Here is a 14,407-nt window from a genome sequence, read left to right as displayed (position 1 = left end):
ACCACTAGCGATGACGATGAGGAACACCCCCCCCACCCTGCGTACTCATCTGTGGACAAGTACTTTAAGGAGGGGAGGAGGGCATTCCTCCTGATTTAGGCTAAGGATCCATATAGCGTCCTGCAGCAAAAAAAGAGCTGCAGAAGAACCCTCAGCGGCAAAGCACCCCAGTTTTTCCCACTGCACATTTTACACAGAGGTTTCCTTGAGCAGTTACAACACCTAGAGAGAGGAAGGGGTGGTTTATTATTGCCCCTGTCATCATGATCACTGTATATATAGTACTCAATGAGTCTAGTTCCTGTAATAGTGAGATAGCTTTAATTTACATTATTAGTAGCCTTTAGATTATTTTTTAGGGTCAGATACCCACTTTAATGATGGACCCATGAGTGCCCGGAGGGAGCGCTACTGCGCACGTATGGGATTTGAACACAACCTGCTGGAAGAACAGAAGATGAAGGCGGGGAAGAGCCAGGACAGGAGGACGTCGCTGGAAGAAGAAAGAAGAGGAAAGCGTGACAGCAAGATGACGTCGGACCGTGGAGGACCGCCCACCGTGCACGATAAGGTATGATATAGAAATATGTTTTTATGGTTTTATTTTAAAACGGGGGGGGGGGGGGGAGGTTTAGAAATAACATTTGTGCTGCCTAAGTAGCCTTTTTAAAGGCTCTTCACGCATATATGGGGCTCTTACAGCATCATTTTGCTGATAGAGCCCCTTTAATATGTTCTAGTTTGTTACACACTGAGAACTGTACATGGGAGAAGGAAGACGAGAGGGACTGATATGGATGGTGTGCACTGGTGGTAAAGGTAGAGGTGAGGTCTGCAGGAAGACAATGGCTAAGATAGTAAGTGATAGTGCAGCTCCGTGATACCATGTGGTAAAGCTTGTTGTTTTAGGTTGTGTTTTACCATGATTTGCCATGTTTAAGTGCACTTTGGTTAATCTGCACTTCAGTTAAGATGGATGTTGCATAAGGAACTGCTTCCCCCATAAGCTGTATCTACTTATATAGGGAATGAGAGCTTCAAAACTAGAACTAATTTAAGTCATTAACTAATTAATCTACAAACTGTGACACATGAGGAGACTGGGCTGTGTGGATCCAAGTAAACACTGACCATAAACAACCATAAAATCAGTGAGCATCACAAGACTGACACTAGTACAGATAAGAACACATGGAAATGCAAAAACACAGCCTGGATGAAATGCCAGGATAGGGCTCAGTGATCAGTAAGGCCTGGTTCACATCTGCATTTGGTAATAGTGGAAATTACACGGACCCCATTATAGTGTATGGGGTCTGTGTGCTTTCATAAGCTCACCGCTTATCAATGTGCTCGGTAGTCCATTTGGGGGATCCCCATGAGGACTCCCCAAATGGATTACGAAGTGCAGATGTGAACCAGGTCTAAGAGTTGGGTGGAATAGAGGATCATATACCATTCAATGTTACAGCAGGAATTGCAGAGTTAATGCATTTAATAACGCCTCTGTATTGATAGTCTATTATACTATTCTATCCATCAAGTCCACTGGCCACAGCAGAGTAGACACTCTTTGGTATCCATTGCGTGAACAGACACTAAAAGGTCAATGCCAATACACTCTTACTTGGTCTTTACCAGTCTCTGGAGGGCTTGTTTAACTTCTTTATTTCGAAGTGTGTAAATGAGAGGGTTTAACAATGGGGTCACCGTGGTATAAAGCACAGAGCAGATCTGTTCTAAGATATCTGAGTATTTAGAATTTGGAGCCAATAAGACAGATGAGGCAGTGGTGTAGTAGAGGAGGAGGACAGTCAGGTGAGAAGAACAAGTGGAGAAGACCTTTCGTCTTCCCTCCCGGGACTTAATATGCGTGATGATGTTGATAATCTTTATATATGAGATTAAACTGAACAAGAAGGGGAAGAAAACAAATACTAAAATCTCGAAATACACAAGATTGAAGAACTTCTCTAAGCCACCGCAGGAGATCTTAAACAGAGCTTTGAAGTCACAGAATAGGTGGTGGATCTTATTGGTTGTGCAGAAGGTCATCTTGGAGGCTTGGGTTGTAATTAATAGAGAGTTCATTATGGCGGACAACCAAATACCAGCAATGATCCCAGAACACGTTCTCTTACTCAGAATACGACTATAATACAAAGGTTTACAGATGGCCACATAGCGGTCATAAGCCATGGTAAACAATAAGGTATCTTCTGTGGTGCCAACCAAGACGTAAAAGAAAAACTGAGTGAAGCACTGGGTGAACGACACCATATTTCTACCACTTAATAACATGTAAAGCACTTTAGGGACTATGACGGTAGAGAAACAGACATCAATAATGGATAAATTACACAGAAAGAGATACATTGGGGTGTGGAGCCGGCGGTCAGTATATACTACTACAATGATAAGGATATTTATTAATACGCCCAACAAATAGACAGTCAGCAATGGGAAAAAGATATATGGGGTGTCCTGTGATTTGGTAAAGAAAGGTACAATTTGGATATTGCCGGCAGAGGTCTGGTTATCCAGGATGGTTTCAGCCTTCCTAAAAGACAGCAAAAATAGAAGAACTTCAATATGTAAATGAGTAAAAAAAAATCTTACAGCTATATTATGCAAGTATAGAGAGGTGATATATAAACGTCTTCATTGTAATTTATAACACGGATTATAAAACATTACACGTGACCTGAATCCATCATTGTGCAGATACGGAAGATGGTGAAGATGTAGGACAAAGCACATGGTTATGGTCAGCAGTCGTGGATTTGTTGTGTCACGTTTACAATAAAGTACAGTGAAGTATACAATACTATATACTGCACCTACACATCAGAGACAGGAATCAGGACCCAGGCACAACTGTACATGCACGTGACACCTACACACACACACACACACACATATATATATATATATATATATATATATTACTAGGGGAGGTTTCACACTGTGCTGTTCCGGCTGTTTATTATGCAATTTTTGAGCCTAAAAAATGGATATAAGAAGTGGATATAGATGGACTGGCCAATATAAAGGAAGGGCATAGACGTCTTGCTGTTGGATTCACTGCTGGCTTTGACTCAAAAAAAAAAAACTGCATACAAAATGCAATGGGATTAAAAAAAGATAAAAACAAAAAATCCCTTTCTGATATTTATCTATGTGTGTAAATAAATATGTGCGTATCTATACCAACATACAGTAAATGCACACATTCACACACACACACACACGCACATACATACATATACATGCAGCACCACATAAACACACATACACATGAACCCACACTCATACATACACACTTACACGTACACACACATTCACATACATACATACAAATACACATGCACACACATTCACATGCACATACATATTCACACACCTAGTAGGTTGAATACTTTGCCCACCAGGTCCACATCTCTCCTGCTCAGGTGCTGCAGCCTCCTCTTTGTATGGAGCCCCTTTGCTCTATTTCGGCTGTACACAGCTCTGTTCCTCTCCCTCCTAGTCTATATCACATCTGCAGCAGCCCCTGACCTTACCTCCCCTGTCCTCAACCACATACTGAGCTACTGAACAGCATGTTAACCCCAGACTGGCTGAAGCAATTAATGTTTGCTGATCCTTCCATACATGGCCAGACGTGACCAGTTCTGATACTTCTGCGTACCCCCCTGACCCTATACTGTATGACTGCACTCTCTTCTTGGAGCCAGCTGATCAGAGCAGCTGACCCCCCTGCCCGATGCTAGACGTGGCCCTGTGTATGCAGAGACTTGCTATATATTCCTGGCAGGATTTATACTGACAGCCTCAGGTTACCTGGCAGTGTGCCCTAGTGAGAGATTCACCTGCGTTCCTTTGGGGCTTAGTTATAAAGTTTTAGTATAACCTAGTAATCCATTGTAATAAGGTCATAGTACAGATGTAGCTCTTTATAGCTTGACAGCTAAAAAATATAAGAAGTTTTCTGGGACTTACAGTACTGTGTAAAAGTTTCAGGCAGGCATGGGAAATGCAAGAATGCTTTCAGAAATAGAAAGGTTAATAATTTATTTTTGTCCATTAAAATGGAAAGTGAATGAAGAAAGAGAAATATAAATCCCATCAATATTTCATGTGACCTTTGCCCTTTAGATGAGGAGTCCAGGAAGTGATAATATTACAGATATAGCCATACCTCCCAACCATGCCCGGATTCTAAGGGACAGTCCCGGATTGTAGGCCCTGTTCCGCGGTCCCAGGCAGTGGGAGGTATTTCCTGGATTCAACACATTTGCTTCCAGAGAGGATGCAGTTCAGTTGAATACAATGGTGAAGCCGGAGCAATCCGTGGAGAGATCTTGCTCCGCCACTCTTCGCCTCCCTGTGCTCCGGCCACGAGAACTGTAGGCAGGATGTGGTGACGTCACTCACATCGTGTCTGCAGCTCCCTGCACACTCCAGAAGAAGAGACAGAGCAGAAGAGGAACGAGGAGAGGTGAGTTTCAGTGACTTTACTATGTTAAACTTTGGGGAGGCATTAGACTGGGAAGAGATAAATGGGGACAGATGAAGGGGGGACCTTAAATTGGTGACTGATGAAGGGGGACAGTAAATTGGTGACAAAGGGGAATATTAAACTGGAGGCAATTGAATGGGGGGCATTACGTTGGTGTGAGATGGAGAGGGACATTAAGCTGGTGTCAGATGAAGGGTCATTAAATTGGTGGCAGATGGAGGGGGAAATTAAACTACGAGAAGATGTAGAGGAACATTATACTGGGGGCAGATGAAGGGGAGACATTAAATTGGGGGTACATGAAGGGGGACATTAAACTGGGGGCAGATGAAGGGGAACATTAAATTAGTTACAGATAAAGGGGGACATTAAACTGGTGGCACTTGAAGGGCAGGGAATTAAACTAGGGGCTGATGAAGGGGACATTAAACTGAAGACAGATGAGGGGGCAATAAACTAGGGGCAACTGGAGGAGGACATTAAACCATGGAGGTAGCTGGAGGGGGACACTTGTGCCCCTAGTTGCTCCTAGTTTAATGTAGAACTCTAGCTGCCCCAGTCTAATGTTCCCCTCTACTTGCCCCCAGTTTAGGGAGGAGCATTGGGGTCATATACTAATGTTAGGGTGACTGTAGAAGCTTTATACTATGTGGGGGCACAAAGAAAAATGGGTGAGAATAAGTGGAGTCAATGTAGAAGTGGGCAGAGCTAAATTTTTTGTGGCACGCATAGCACGCCACATATTTTGTGGAACAATAAAGTGTGTAAATGGGGCATTATTCTGTGTGGGGGACAGAAAAGGGGATGCTATGCTGTGGGGGAAGGCTTAAGTCAAAAAATTTGCTTGGCAGCCAAGTCTTTGCTACTTACGTCCCTGGTCATAATTTTATTGTTTCAGATTTCCTACAGTAATTCTGATTGCTGTCTTCTCTACTTTATATGTTATTTTGATTTGTATTATTGATTCATTAATAAAATTATTTATATTTTATTATATTTTGGTAACCTCAAGTTGTATACTTTGAGTGGTTTTGGGACCGTTATTATTGTATTTGGTTTGGTTTTTTGTTTTTCATATTTCTACATGTTAGTCTTAAAAAATTCCATTTTCATGATTGAATCCCTTTAATGTTTCTAATTGTATGTGTTAACGCCCTCGTTGCTTCAAATAGCTTGCTTATAAGTTGACAAAAAAAGGCAATATCTCAGCAATGGAGACGCCAACTTTCAGCCTGAGCTTGTCTTTGAGAGACTTTAATCTCTTTTATCACAGATTATCTATTATGAGAATGGAGAATGGACCAACATCCAGATGGAGATACAATATATGCAATGAATATAGATGGATCAGTGTTCTTGAGAAGGATATCTTTATTGAAGTAAAACCAATACACACAACGTGTTTCGGAGTCTAATCCCCTTTCTCAAATGTATAATAATTGGCTGTATAACCACTGACATAGTATGCAGTAATAAATAGTAGAGAGCTACATATACACAGTCCAGTCATATTAATGTGACCAGCGCCTACTTTTGACGTCAACGTTAAATAACCAATGGCAGAAGGCACGTGTCATCAGCCATCTGGGTGCACTCATCATTATGGATGGCACGATGGATCAACACAAGTATGCATCTATCCTTGCGGACCCCTACATGCAAAATGTTTTTTCTTAGGATGATGGCATCTACCAGCAGGACAATGCGACGTGTCATAAAGCTTGCAGTGTGTGGTGCGTGGTTAGAGAAGTACCAGGATGAGTTTACTGAACTCCCTTGGCCAGTAAATTCCCCAGAGCTGAACCCAATCGAGAATCTGTGGGTCCACCTCGATCGGGTTGTTCGCTCCATGGATGCTCAACCGTGTAACCTATCGCAGCTGGCCATGGCACTGGAGTCGGCATGGCTCAAGATCCCAGTGACATCATCACAACATCCCCCCTCTTCCTGCATGTCTTGCAGCGGTCCGCTCTACGAAAGGTGATTATTCTGGACTGTGACAGGTGGTCACATTAATGGGACTGGACTGTGTAAGTATGCATTATTAAGCATAATAAAATCTAATTAGCCATAGATATAAATAATATTACATGTATATATACATGCACATAAAAAATGTTACATAGCTAATTATGTCGTTGACATCTTCCTCATAGTTGTATGTGTCCGGTGGTGTTCCGCTTTAACAACATATTCCCCTAAATAATCCCAGCAGGGCAGATTGTATCCCAGAATTCTGTAGACTATATATGATAGGATTTATCATGGGGACTATAGTGGTGTATACTATATTGAAGACAGTATCCAGAATATTAGAGTAAGCTGGTATCAAATATGCTATTAACCCTGCCCCGTAGTATATAGAGATGACACTGATATGGGATGAGCAAGTGGAGAAGGATTTTTTCTTACTTTCTTTAGATTTCATCTTGAAGATGATGGAGAAGATTTTAACATAAGAAACAACAGTGCAGATCAATGGAATGAATGCAAAGGTCAAAATTTCTACACCTGATATTACAAAAAACATTGGTGAGGTTGTGCAGGTGGTCCTTGTCAGGGACTTAGGATCACAGAAGAACTGGTGGATGATGTTGGAGTGACAGGAGGACATGTACACAGCTGAGGTTACAAACAACAAAGGGTTTAGAAAGGCAGCTGCCCAAAATCCTAGAGTAACCAGGAAACAATTTCTCGGACTCAATATACGATGATAATGTAAGGGGAGGCAGATAGCGACATATCGATCATAAGCCATAATGAATAGAAGGATTTCCTCTGCAGTTGTCACAGCTGTGAAAAAGTAAAGCTGAGTATAACATTGTGAGAAGGAAACAATATGATCTCCGGACAATAACATGTACAGTAATTTAGGAACCGAGACCGATGTATAAAATATGTCTACAATGGATAAATTACAGATAAAGAGATACATTGGTTTATGTAACTGAACTTCCAGACATATGACTGTGATAATGGAGGAATTGATAAGGACTCCGACCAAATATATCAAGAAGAAGAAAGTGGAAATGAATGGCTTATTTAGTGTCTCTCCAGAAAATGGTAAAATATAAAAATATTTAATAGTCGTCTCATTCTTCATTGATATTTGATACATAATCTAAAAAAACACACAGATTTTACAATGATCAACTGGTCATCCCTGTTATTCCAATGGTTATTCCCAGTGATCCAGTCATCTAATGACAATCCTTGATGGTTTATTGGTTACTGGTTTAGAACTTTATAGTAAAGGGTTTTTCCCATGAACATAAACCTATGTAAATTTGTAGACAGTTAAAAGTGAAACATTTTTGCAAATATAAATAATTCAATATTTTTCAGAGTTTGAAGATTTCCTCTAACCAACTTAGTGATGACATTCTGTTGACTTCATCGATTGCTAATGGAACTTTAGCAATGCAGGAACTTTTTATGGTCTGGGACTTGGTAAGAACCCAGCCATGATTTTCTTATTGTATTATTTCAAGAAAATTATTTTTTCAGTGTATGAGAAAGAACCTGCTCTATCCTCAACCAGTGGGTGTTACAGTTTCTATCTAAATCAGGGGTGCTGATTGTTTTGGCTCTGCCTGTGATACCAGGCAGAGCCAAAACAATTAGATCAGCATCGAGTGAGCCAAGAATCAGACTCCGATCTATACGATATTATTGGCCTATTCTAAGGACACTCTTGACCGTTTATTCTTTCATATGAATGTAGGTTTCATTCATACTGAATTCCGATTTATAAAATTATGTAATTAGGCCAACACAATAGAAATTTTACCAATTTTTTTTTTCAAAAATTGCTAAATCAAATAAATCTTTTGAGCGCAGTGTTATATTTTCCTCCCTGTATTTTTTTTTTTATCTTGGCTGATATCCATTCCTCTATCTATTCTGTGCTTTAATCTCATCATTCCTGTGCAGTTACAGGCAAAAACAGTAAGAAAAACTGAAGTTCGGGGAGAGAAATATGTTTTGGTGAAAAAAACTTCCCAAATAATATTACCAAATATTCCAAATAATTATTCAAATTAATTTTAGTTGTACATTTAATTAGATTTAGATTTGAGTAATAATGACGACATCCTAAAGAGACATCACTGCTGACTACTGTGTAAAAGGAAAGAAAAATGACGCGTATATAATGAACCAATGCGCCAATAAACATCCTGACCTCATAATATTCTGCTTAATATAGCTCATGTTCAAATTTTCCAAAAAGAAATGAATTCACCTATGTAGTATAATAATTTTATTGTAAATTATATTTTCATGGACTATCAATGTCTGGTGACTTACCGGTAAAGTAACAGGACTTGGCTTCATGTAAAATTTTTGTGTTAGGGTGAGAGGGAGCCGTGTAGGAGATTTATATTGTGCTGGGACAATACATGACCTGATGATCAGAGATAGGAAATTACCCAGGAGGAAATAGATGTTCATAATGACATAAGAGAATTCGCGTCCCTTGGGCTCTAACACAAGGATGTGTATGTACTAAGATTTTATTTGCATTCTATAAAACCATTTCTAAAATTAACTCCTAAATTCTATGAGCAATGTTCCACAAAAGTAGCCATAGCGTATGCGCTAAGCAAGGGCATATAACAACAAAGGGGTAACAGAAGATGGCAGTAGCGCTAAACTCATTAAAGGGTACTATTCCAGGAAAATCTTTCCACCAAAAACCAAATAACTGACTTTCCGGGTCCAAACCCTGCCAAGTTCCCATATAGTAGTTTACAAGCACATATGGGGCATTGCCGTGTTCAGGAGACATTGTGTAATTTCTAATTAATTAATGTAAGACATTGGGTGTATTTTCTCTTTTATCCCCTTGTGAAAATTAATAACAACATTTAATATGAAAAAAAAAAAAAATTCTTATCCCAATGGGGTTAAGAAATGGGGTCACGTTTGGGGGTCTTCCATTGTATTGGTACTCTAGGGACTCTGCAAATGAGACCTGAAAATTATTCTACAAAATTTGCTTTTCAAACACAGTGTCGCTTCTTCCCTTCACAGTGTTAGGACTGTGCGGCAGGTGCGGTCAAGGGATCAGGGTTGCAGCCTGTTCCACTGTTATTGCTCAGTCCAGCATGGCTGGGATTAATTGCAGCCGGTAGGCGTGGTCAGTTTACTGACTGACACTGGTGCTAACCTATGAGCACCTGGCGTGGGCACCTGAACTTGCTGTTTAGACCCACCTTCCCTCCATTTAAGGGGGCAGGTCTGTTCGCCCGGTGCCTTAGCCTTAACTCAGAATTGTGCATGTCAGTGCAAACATTAGTTTGGCAGTAAGCAGCCTTAGCTAGGTAGCTCCTTAGATAGAATTGTTCCCTAGATAGAATTGTTCTCTAGTTAGAATTGTTTCATTAGTAAAGTACCCAGGGAACTCCTACCTAGCTATTCTGCCACCTGTGGTGCTGCACAGCAGGTATGTAGTGGGTGCGGCCCGGAAAACTACTGAGAGCACACGGTCTTAGTTTATGTTGTCTTGCAGTGGAGTAACTGCAAGACTTTGGGATTAATTTGCGGCTGCTCTGTACTGCAGAGGCAGCTTCCCTGTAAGGTAACAGCACCCAGTTGGTGGTATAGCCCAGTAGTGAAGCTAACTGTCGGGCCTTGTTCACACCAGGGTGCCCTGTGGTTCAGGGCCCAGTTGGGCTCTGCAAGATATTGTTTATTTTAGTTTTTTTTTTAAGATAGCCTGCTGACCGTAACACATAGCTCTGTTGTGAGCTCAAACATCTGTTTGCATCCACATGTGGGGTATTTACATGCTCAAGAGAAATGACATAAAATCTGAGATGTATTTTCTCCTTTAACCTTTTGTGAATGTGTAAATTATAGGGAAAAATGAAGGTGTTATTGAAAAAAATTAAAAATTTCAGCTCTATATTGTTTTAAGTCCCATGAAATGCTTAAAGAGGACCGCTACACCGCTAGAAAGCCGACAGTGCGCTAAATTCAGTGTACTATTGTCTTTTACGTTCTGTGCCCCCACTGAGGAGCTATCGGTGCCGATACCATAGCTCTTCACTGTCAGAAGGGCATTTCAGTCAGGAACGCCCTTCCTCACAGTAGTGTCCATACATCTCCTCCCTCATCTCTGTCTACCGCCCAACCATGCTCTCTGTTCACTCAATGATCTAACACTTACATCCTCTATTACCAGAACCTCCCACTCCCTTATACAAGACTTCTCCTGAGTTGCACCACTTCTCTGGAATGCTCTACCCCGGACAATCAGATTAACTCCCAATTTCTACAGCTTCAAGTGCAAACTAAAGACGCATCTTATCAGACAGGCCTATCACCATTCCTAATGTAAACCATTCTGTACTGTAACTACAATCTCTAAAATGAACCCTCCTCTGTCCCCGCTGCCACATTACTCTACACAATACAATGCCTTTTCAGGTTAACTTTATGCACGTTAAAGTATACTGGTGATGGCTCATAAATTTTTATGTATGTGAAATGACAGTCACCTCTATTACTAAATTGGCTGACCACTGTATAAGCAATGCTACCTCTGATGCCGCCCCTGCTACCTCTTGTGTCACCCCCTCTACCTCATAGATTGTAAGCTCCTGTGAGCAGGGCTCTCAGTCCCATTGTGACTATTTCTTTGTAATATATCTTTTTGTCTGTACTTGAACCCTATAAATTGTACAGCGCTGCGGGATATGTTGGCGCTATATAAATAAATGTATTATTATTATTAGTATTATTATTACATTGTGAAACAGCGGCAGATTCTGTAGGTGGATGATCTTCTAGGAAGAGTTTTTATGTTTCATACATTTTTGGTCGAAAATTAAAATAGTTTATAAGACCATGAATAAGAGGTCTAATACATTGTATTTGTGCTTCAATTACCGATACGTGGCCAAATTTCATGATATATATGTGTTAGGGTGGTCTCAATGGGACCATTTAAGTATATTGAATGATAGTCAGATTTAAAGATTGACTCGAGTCAGTGATGCCTTCCACTCAGAGACACAGTTGAACCTGGATAGAAGCATAATTTTATTGAACAAAACATCTCTTTTTATAGCAATTTCCAGGAGGTGTACACAAGTGTATAGTACAGTAGGCGTATATGGGTGTATACTTGATTCATCATTAACCGGCATTAACCGGCATCAGCAATTTCCATACATGAGTATTACAAGAATATCCTGCCCCTAATATGAATATTCTAACTATTCCTCTTACTCACGCTAGATGACCAGAAGTTACGTCAGTTCGCGGCCATCTTTACTGCGAGGCATAACAAAGTCTATTTTGACATTAGTCTCATCTTAAGCTATTTTAATATCCAATGACAATTTCCCAAAAAGGTAAATTCCCATCACACCACATGAAGTAATGTTAGGTGACATAATTTTGTTTCATGACAAGGCAAAGTCCCAATGACTATCTACTATCAATTTTATCTGTACTGTATTAATAGAACTTTATGACTTTATTATGATCAGGTTTATTATGGGGTGTAGCATTCTCTTCTGCAAATATTCTGATTAATATGAACGATGGGTCAAGCTGACCTTCTACAAGCGTAAGTATTATTGAAAGAATGTATACACATATAGGAAATATATATGAATGTATTCATTTCCCTATCATATGTCAAAACTTGCTCTTAAAAAAGCAAATCCTCCTCACTAACCCCAGCAATGCAGATTGTACAGCGGCATTCTGTAGACTGTATATAATAGGGTTTATCATGGGGGTAATAGTTGTATATATTATATTGAAAGCAGATTCTAGACGTTCACAATATGGTGGTATGAAATACCCTATTAAGCCTGTCCCATAGTAAACAGAGATGACGGTGATGTGGGATGAGCAGGTGGAGAAGGATTTTTTTTGGCTTTCTTTTGACTTCATCTCGAAGATGATGGAGAAAATTTTAACATATGAAATCACAGTACACATGACCGGAATAAAACCTAATATAAAAATTTCTACACCAGTTATTACAAAAAACATTTGTGAGGTTGTACAGGTGGCCTTTGTAAGGGACTTAGGATCACAGAAGAACTGGTGGATGATGTTGGAGTGACAGGAGGACATGTACACAGCTGATATTATATACAGTAAAGCGTTTATAAAGGCGACTGTGCAGATCCCAATAGTTATCAGGATACAATTTCTCTGGCTCAATATACGATGATAATATAAGGGGAGACAGATAGCGACATATCGATCATAAGCCATAACAAATAAAAGGATTTCCTCTGCAGTTGACACAGCTGTGAAAAAGTAAAACTGCGTATAACATTGTGAGAAGGAAACAATATGATCTCCGGACAATAACATGTACAGTAATTTAGGAACCGTGACCGATGTATAAAATATGTCTACAATGGATAAATTACAGATAAAGAGATACATTGGTTTATGTAACTGAACTTCCAGACATATCACTGTGATAATGGAGGAATTGATAAGGACTCCGACCACATATATCAAGAAGAAGAAAGTGGAAATTAATGGTTTATTCCTCTCTACAGCAAATGGTAAAATGTAGAAATATTTAACAGATGTCTGATTCTTCATTGCTATCTATTGAGTATTCTAGAAAAAAACATAGTATTTAGAGCACAATATATGACGTATTAATAAACAGATTTCAGCACATTTAAGACACAGGAGGAAAATATGTAAAATATACAGAAACGAGTGGTCTGGTGAAGCGGAGGTCATCGAGTCATCTAGTGACAATCCATGAAGACTTTTTGGTTATTGGCTAAGAGAAGAGAAAAAAAACTGCACGGCAAAGGTCAAAAAGTTTCCTATGAGATAAAGTGTTCTGAACTGAAATATCAGACAATACAATTAGATGATCGGCAGAGAATCAACCTCTCCCTCCCCCATGTGCTATTAATGGCTTATTCTAAAGATTGGTCATCCATGTTGTAGTTATAGAGAGCGCCTTGAACAAGTTTTTGTTTCAGATAATTGTAAATCTCATACAGATTAAATTCTGATTTTTACAAATGATTAAATTTGAGTTTGAGGCTCGATAACACGAACGAATAACATTATTTTTAATTGTGAGTTTAAACCTTTAAGTTTTGCTATTTAGAGATGAGCGAACACTGTTTGGATCAGCCGTTCCGAACAGCACGCTCCCATAGAAATGAATGGAAGCACCTGGCACGGCGACTGGCCGCCGGCAAAGTGTACGTGCCAGGTGCTTCCATTCATTTCTATGGGAGCGTGCTGTTCGGAACGGCTGATCCGAACGGTGTTCGCTCATCTCTATTGCTATTTATTGCAGTTAGGGTTAAATTTGAGCCTGATATTATTACCGCAATGTATTTTTTTTTATCTTGGCTGATTTCCATTGCCCTATCTATTTGGGAGGCTATGAAGAGAACACATTATAATAAAAACTAAGGCTCTGTTCTAGAAATATTATTTCACTATAAGCGTTACATTTAGTCAGTTCTACACTAGATTTTTTTTTTAAAATTCCGAGGCCCCATTATTGCTGAGGTGAGAGATGGCTTTGTACGTATATTCATTTTTTGCTGTGTTGATAAAATAAAAGAGCGCAAATAATCAAAAAATTAAAAATGAAATAAGCGACATAAAATGAGCTGACATGCCAATAAAGTAAAGTGTCCATAACATCCTGACATTATAATATTCTATTTAATATAAGTCTATTTATACCTAATTTTTTCTATAAAAAATTTACTGACCACTGTAGTATAATCATTCATGAAAATATAATTCACAATAACGTATCAATGTCTGGTGACTTACCAGCATAGTAACACAGGACTTGTCTTCATGTAAAATTCTTTACTGGGGTGAGAGGAAGCCGTGTATGGGATTTATATAGTGCTGGGA

At 39.5% G+C, this 14,407-nt stretch overlaps 1 protein-coding gene across 1 annotated transcript; it reads right to left on the bottom strand.

The window, feature by feature from the left end:
• Positions 1–1,623: 1,623 nt before the first annotated feature.
• On the bottom strand, positions 1,624–4,212 carry LOC142217135 (olfactory receptor 9G19-like). Its single transcript, XM_075285325.1, has 2 exons — positions 4,202–4,212; positions 1,624–2,560 (listed from the first exon to the last, which is right to left on the bottom strand). Exons 1-2 carry the CDS (start codon positions 4,210–4,212, stop codon positions 1,624–1,626), a joined length of 948 nt encoding a protein of 315 aa, XP_075141426.1.
• Positions 4,213–14,407: the final 10,195 nt, after the last annotated feature.

This window comes from Leptodactylus fuscus, chromosome 8, assembly GCF_031893055.1.
Source record: "Leptodactylus fuscus isolate aLepFus1 chromosome 8, aLepFus1.hap2, whole genome shotgun sequence".
Classification (NCBI taxonomy): Eukaryota; Metazoa; Chordata; class Amphibia; order Anura; family Leptodactylidae; genus Leptodactylus; species Leptodactylus fuscus.
The sequence above is the reverse complement of the archived record's forward strand: the minus strand, read 5'-3'. Positions and strand labels throughout refer to the sequence as shown.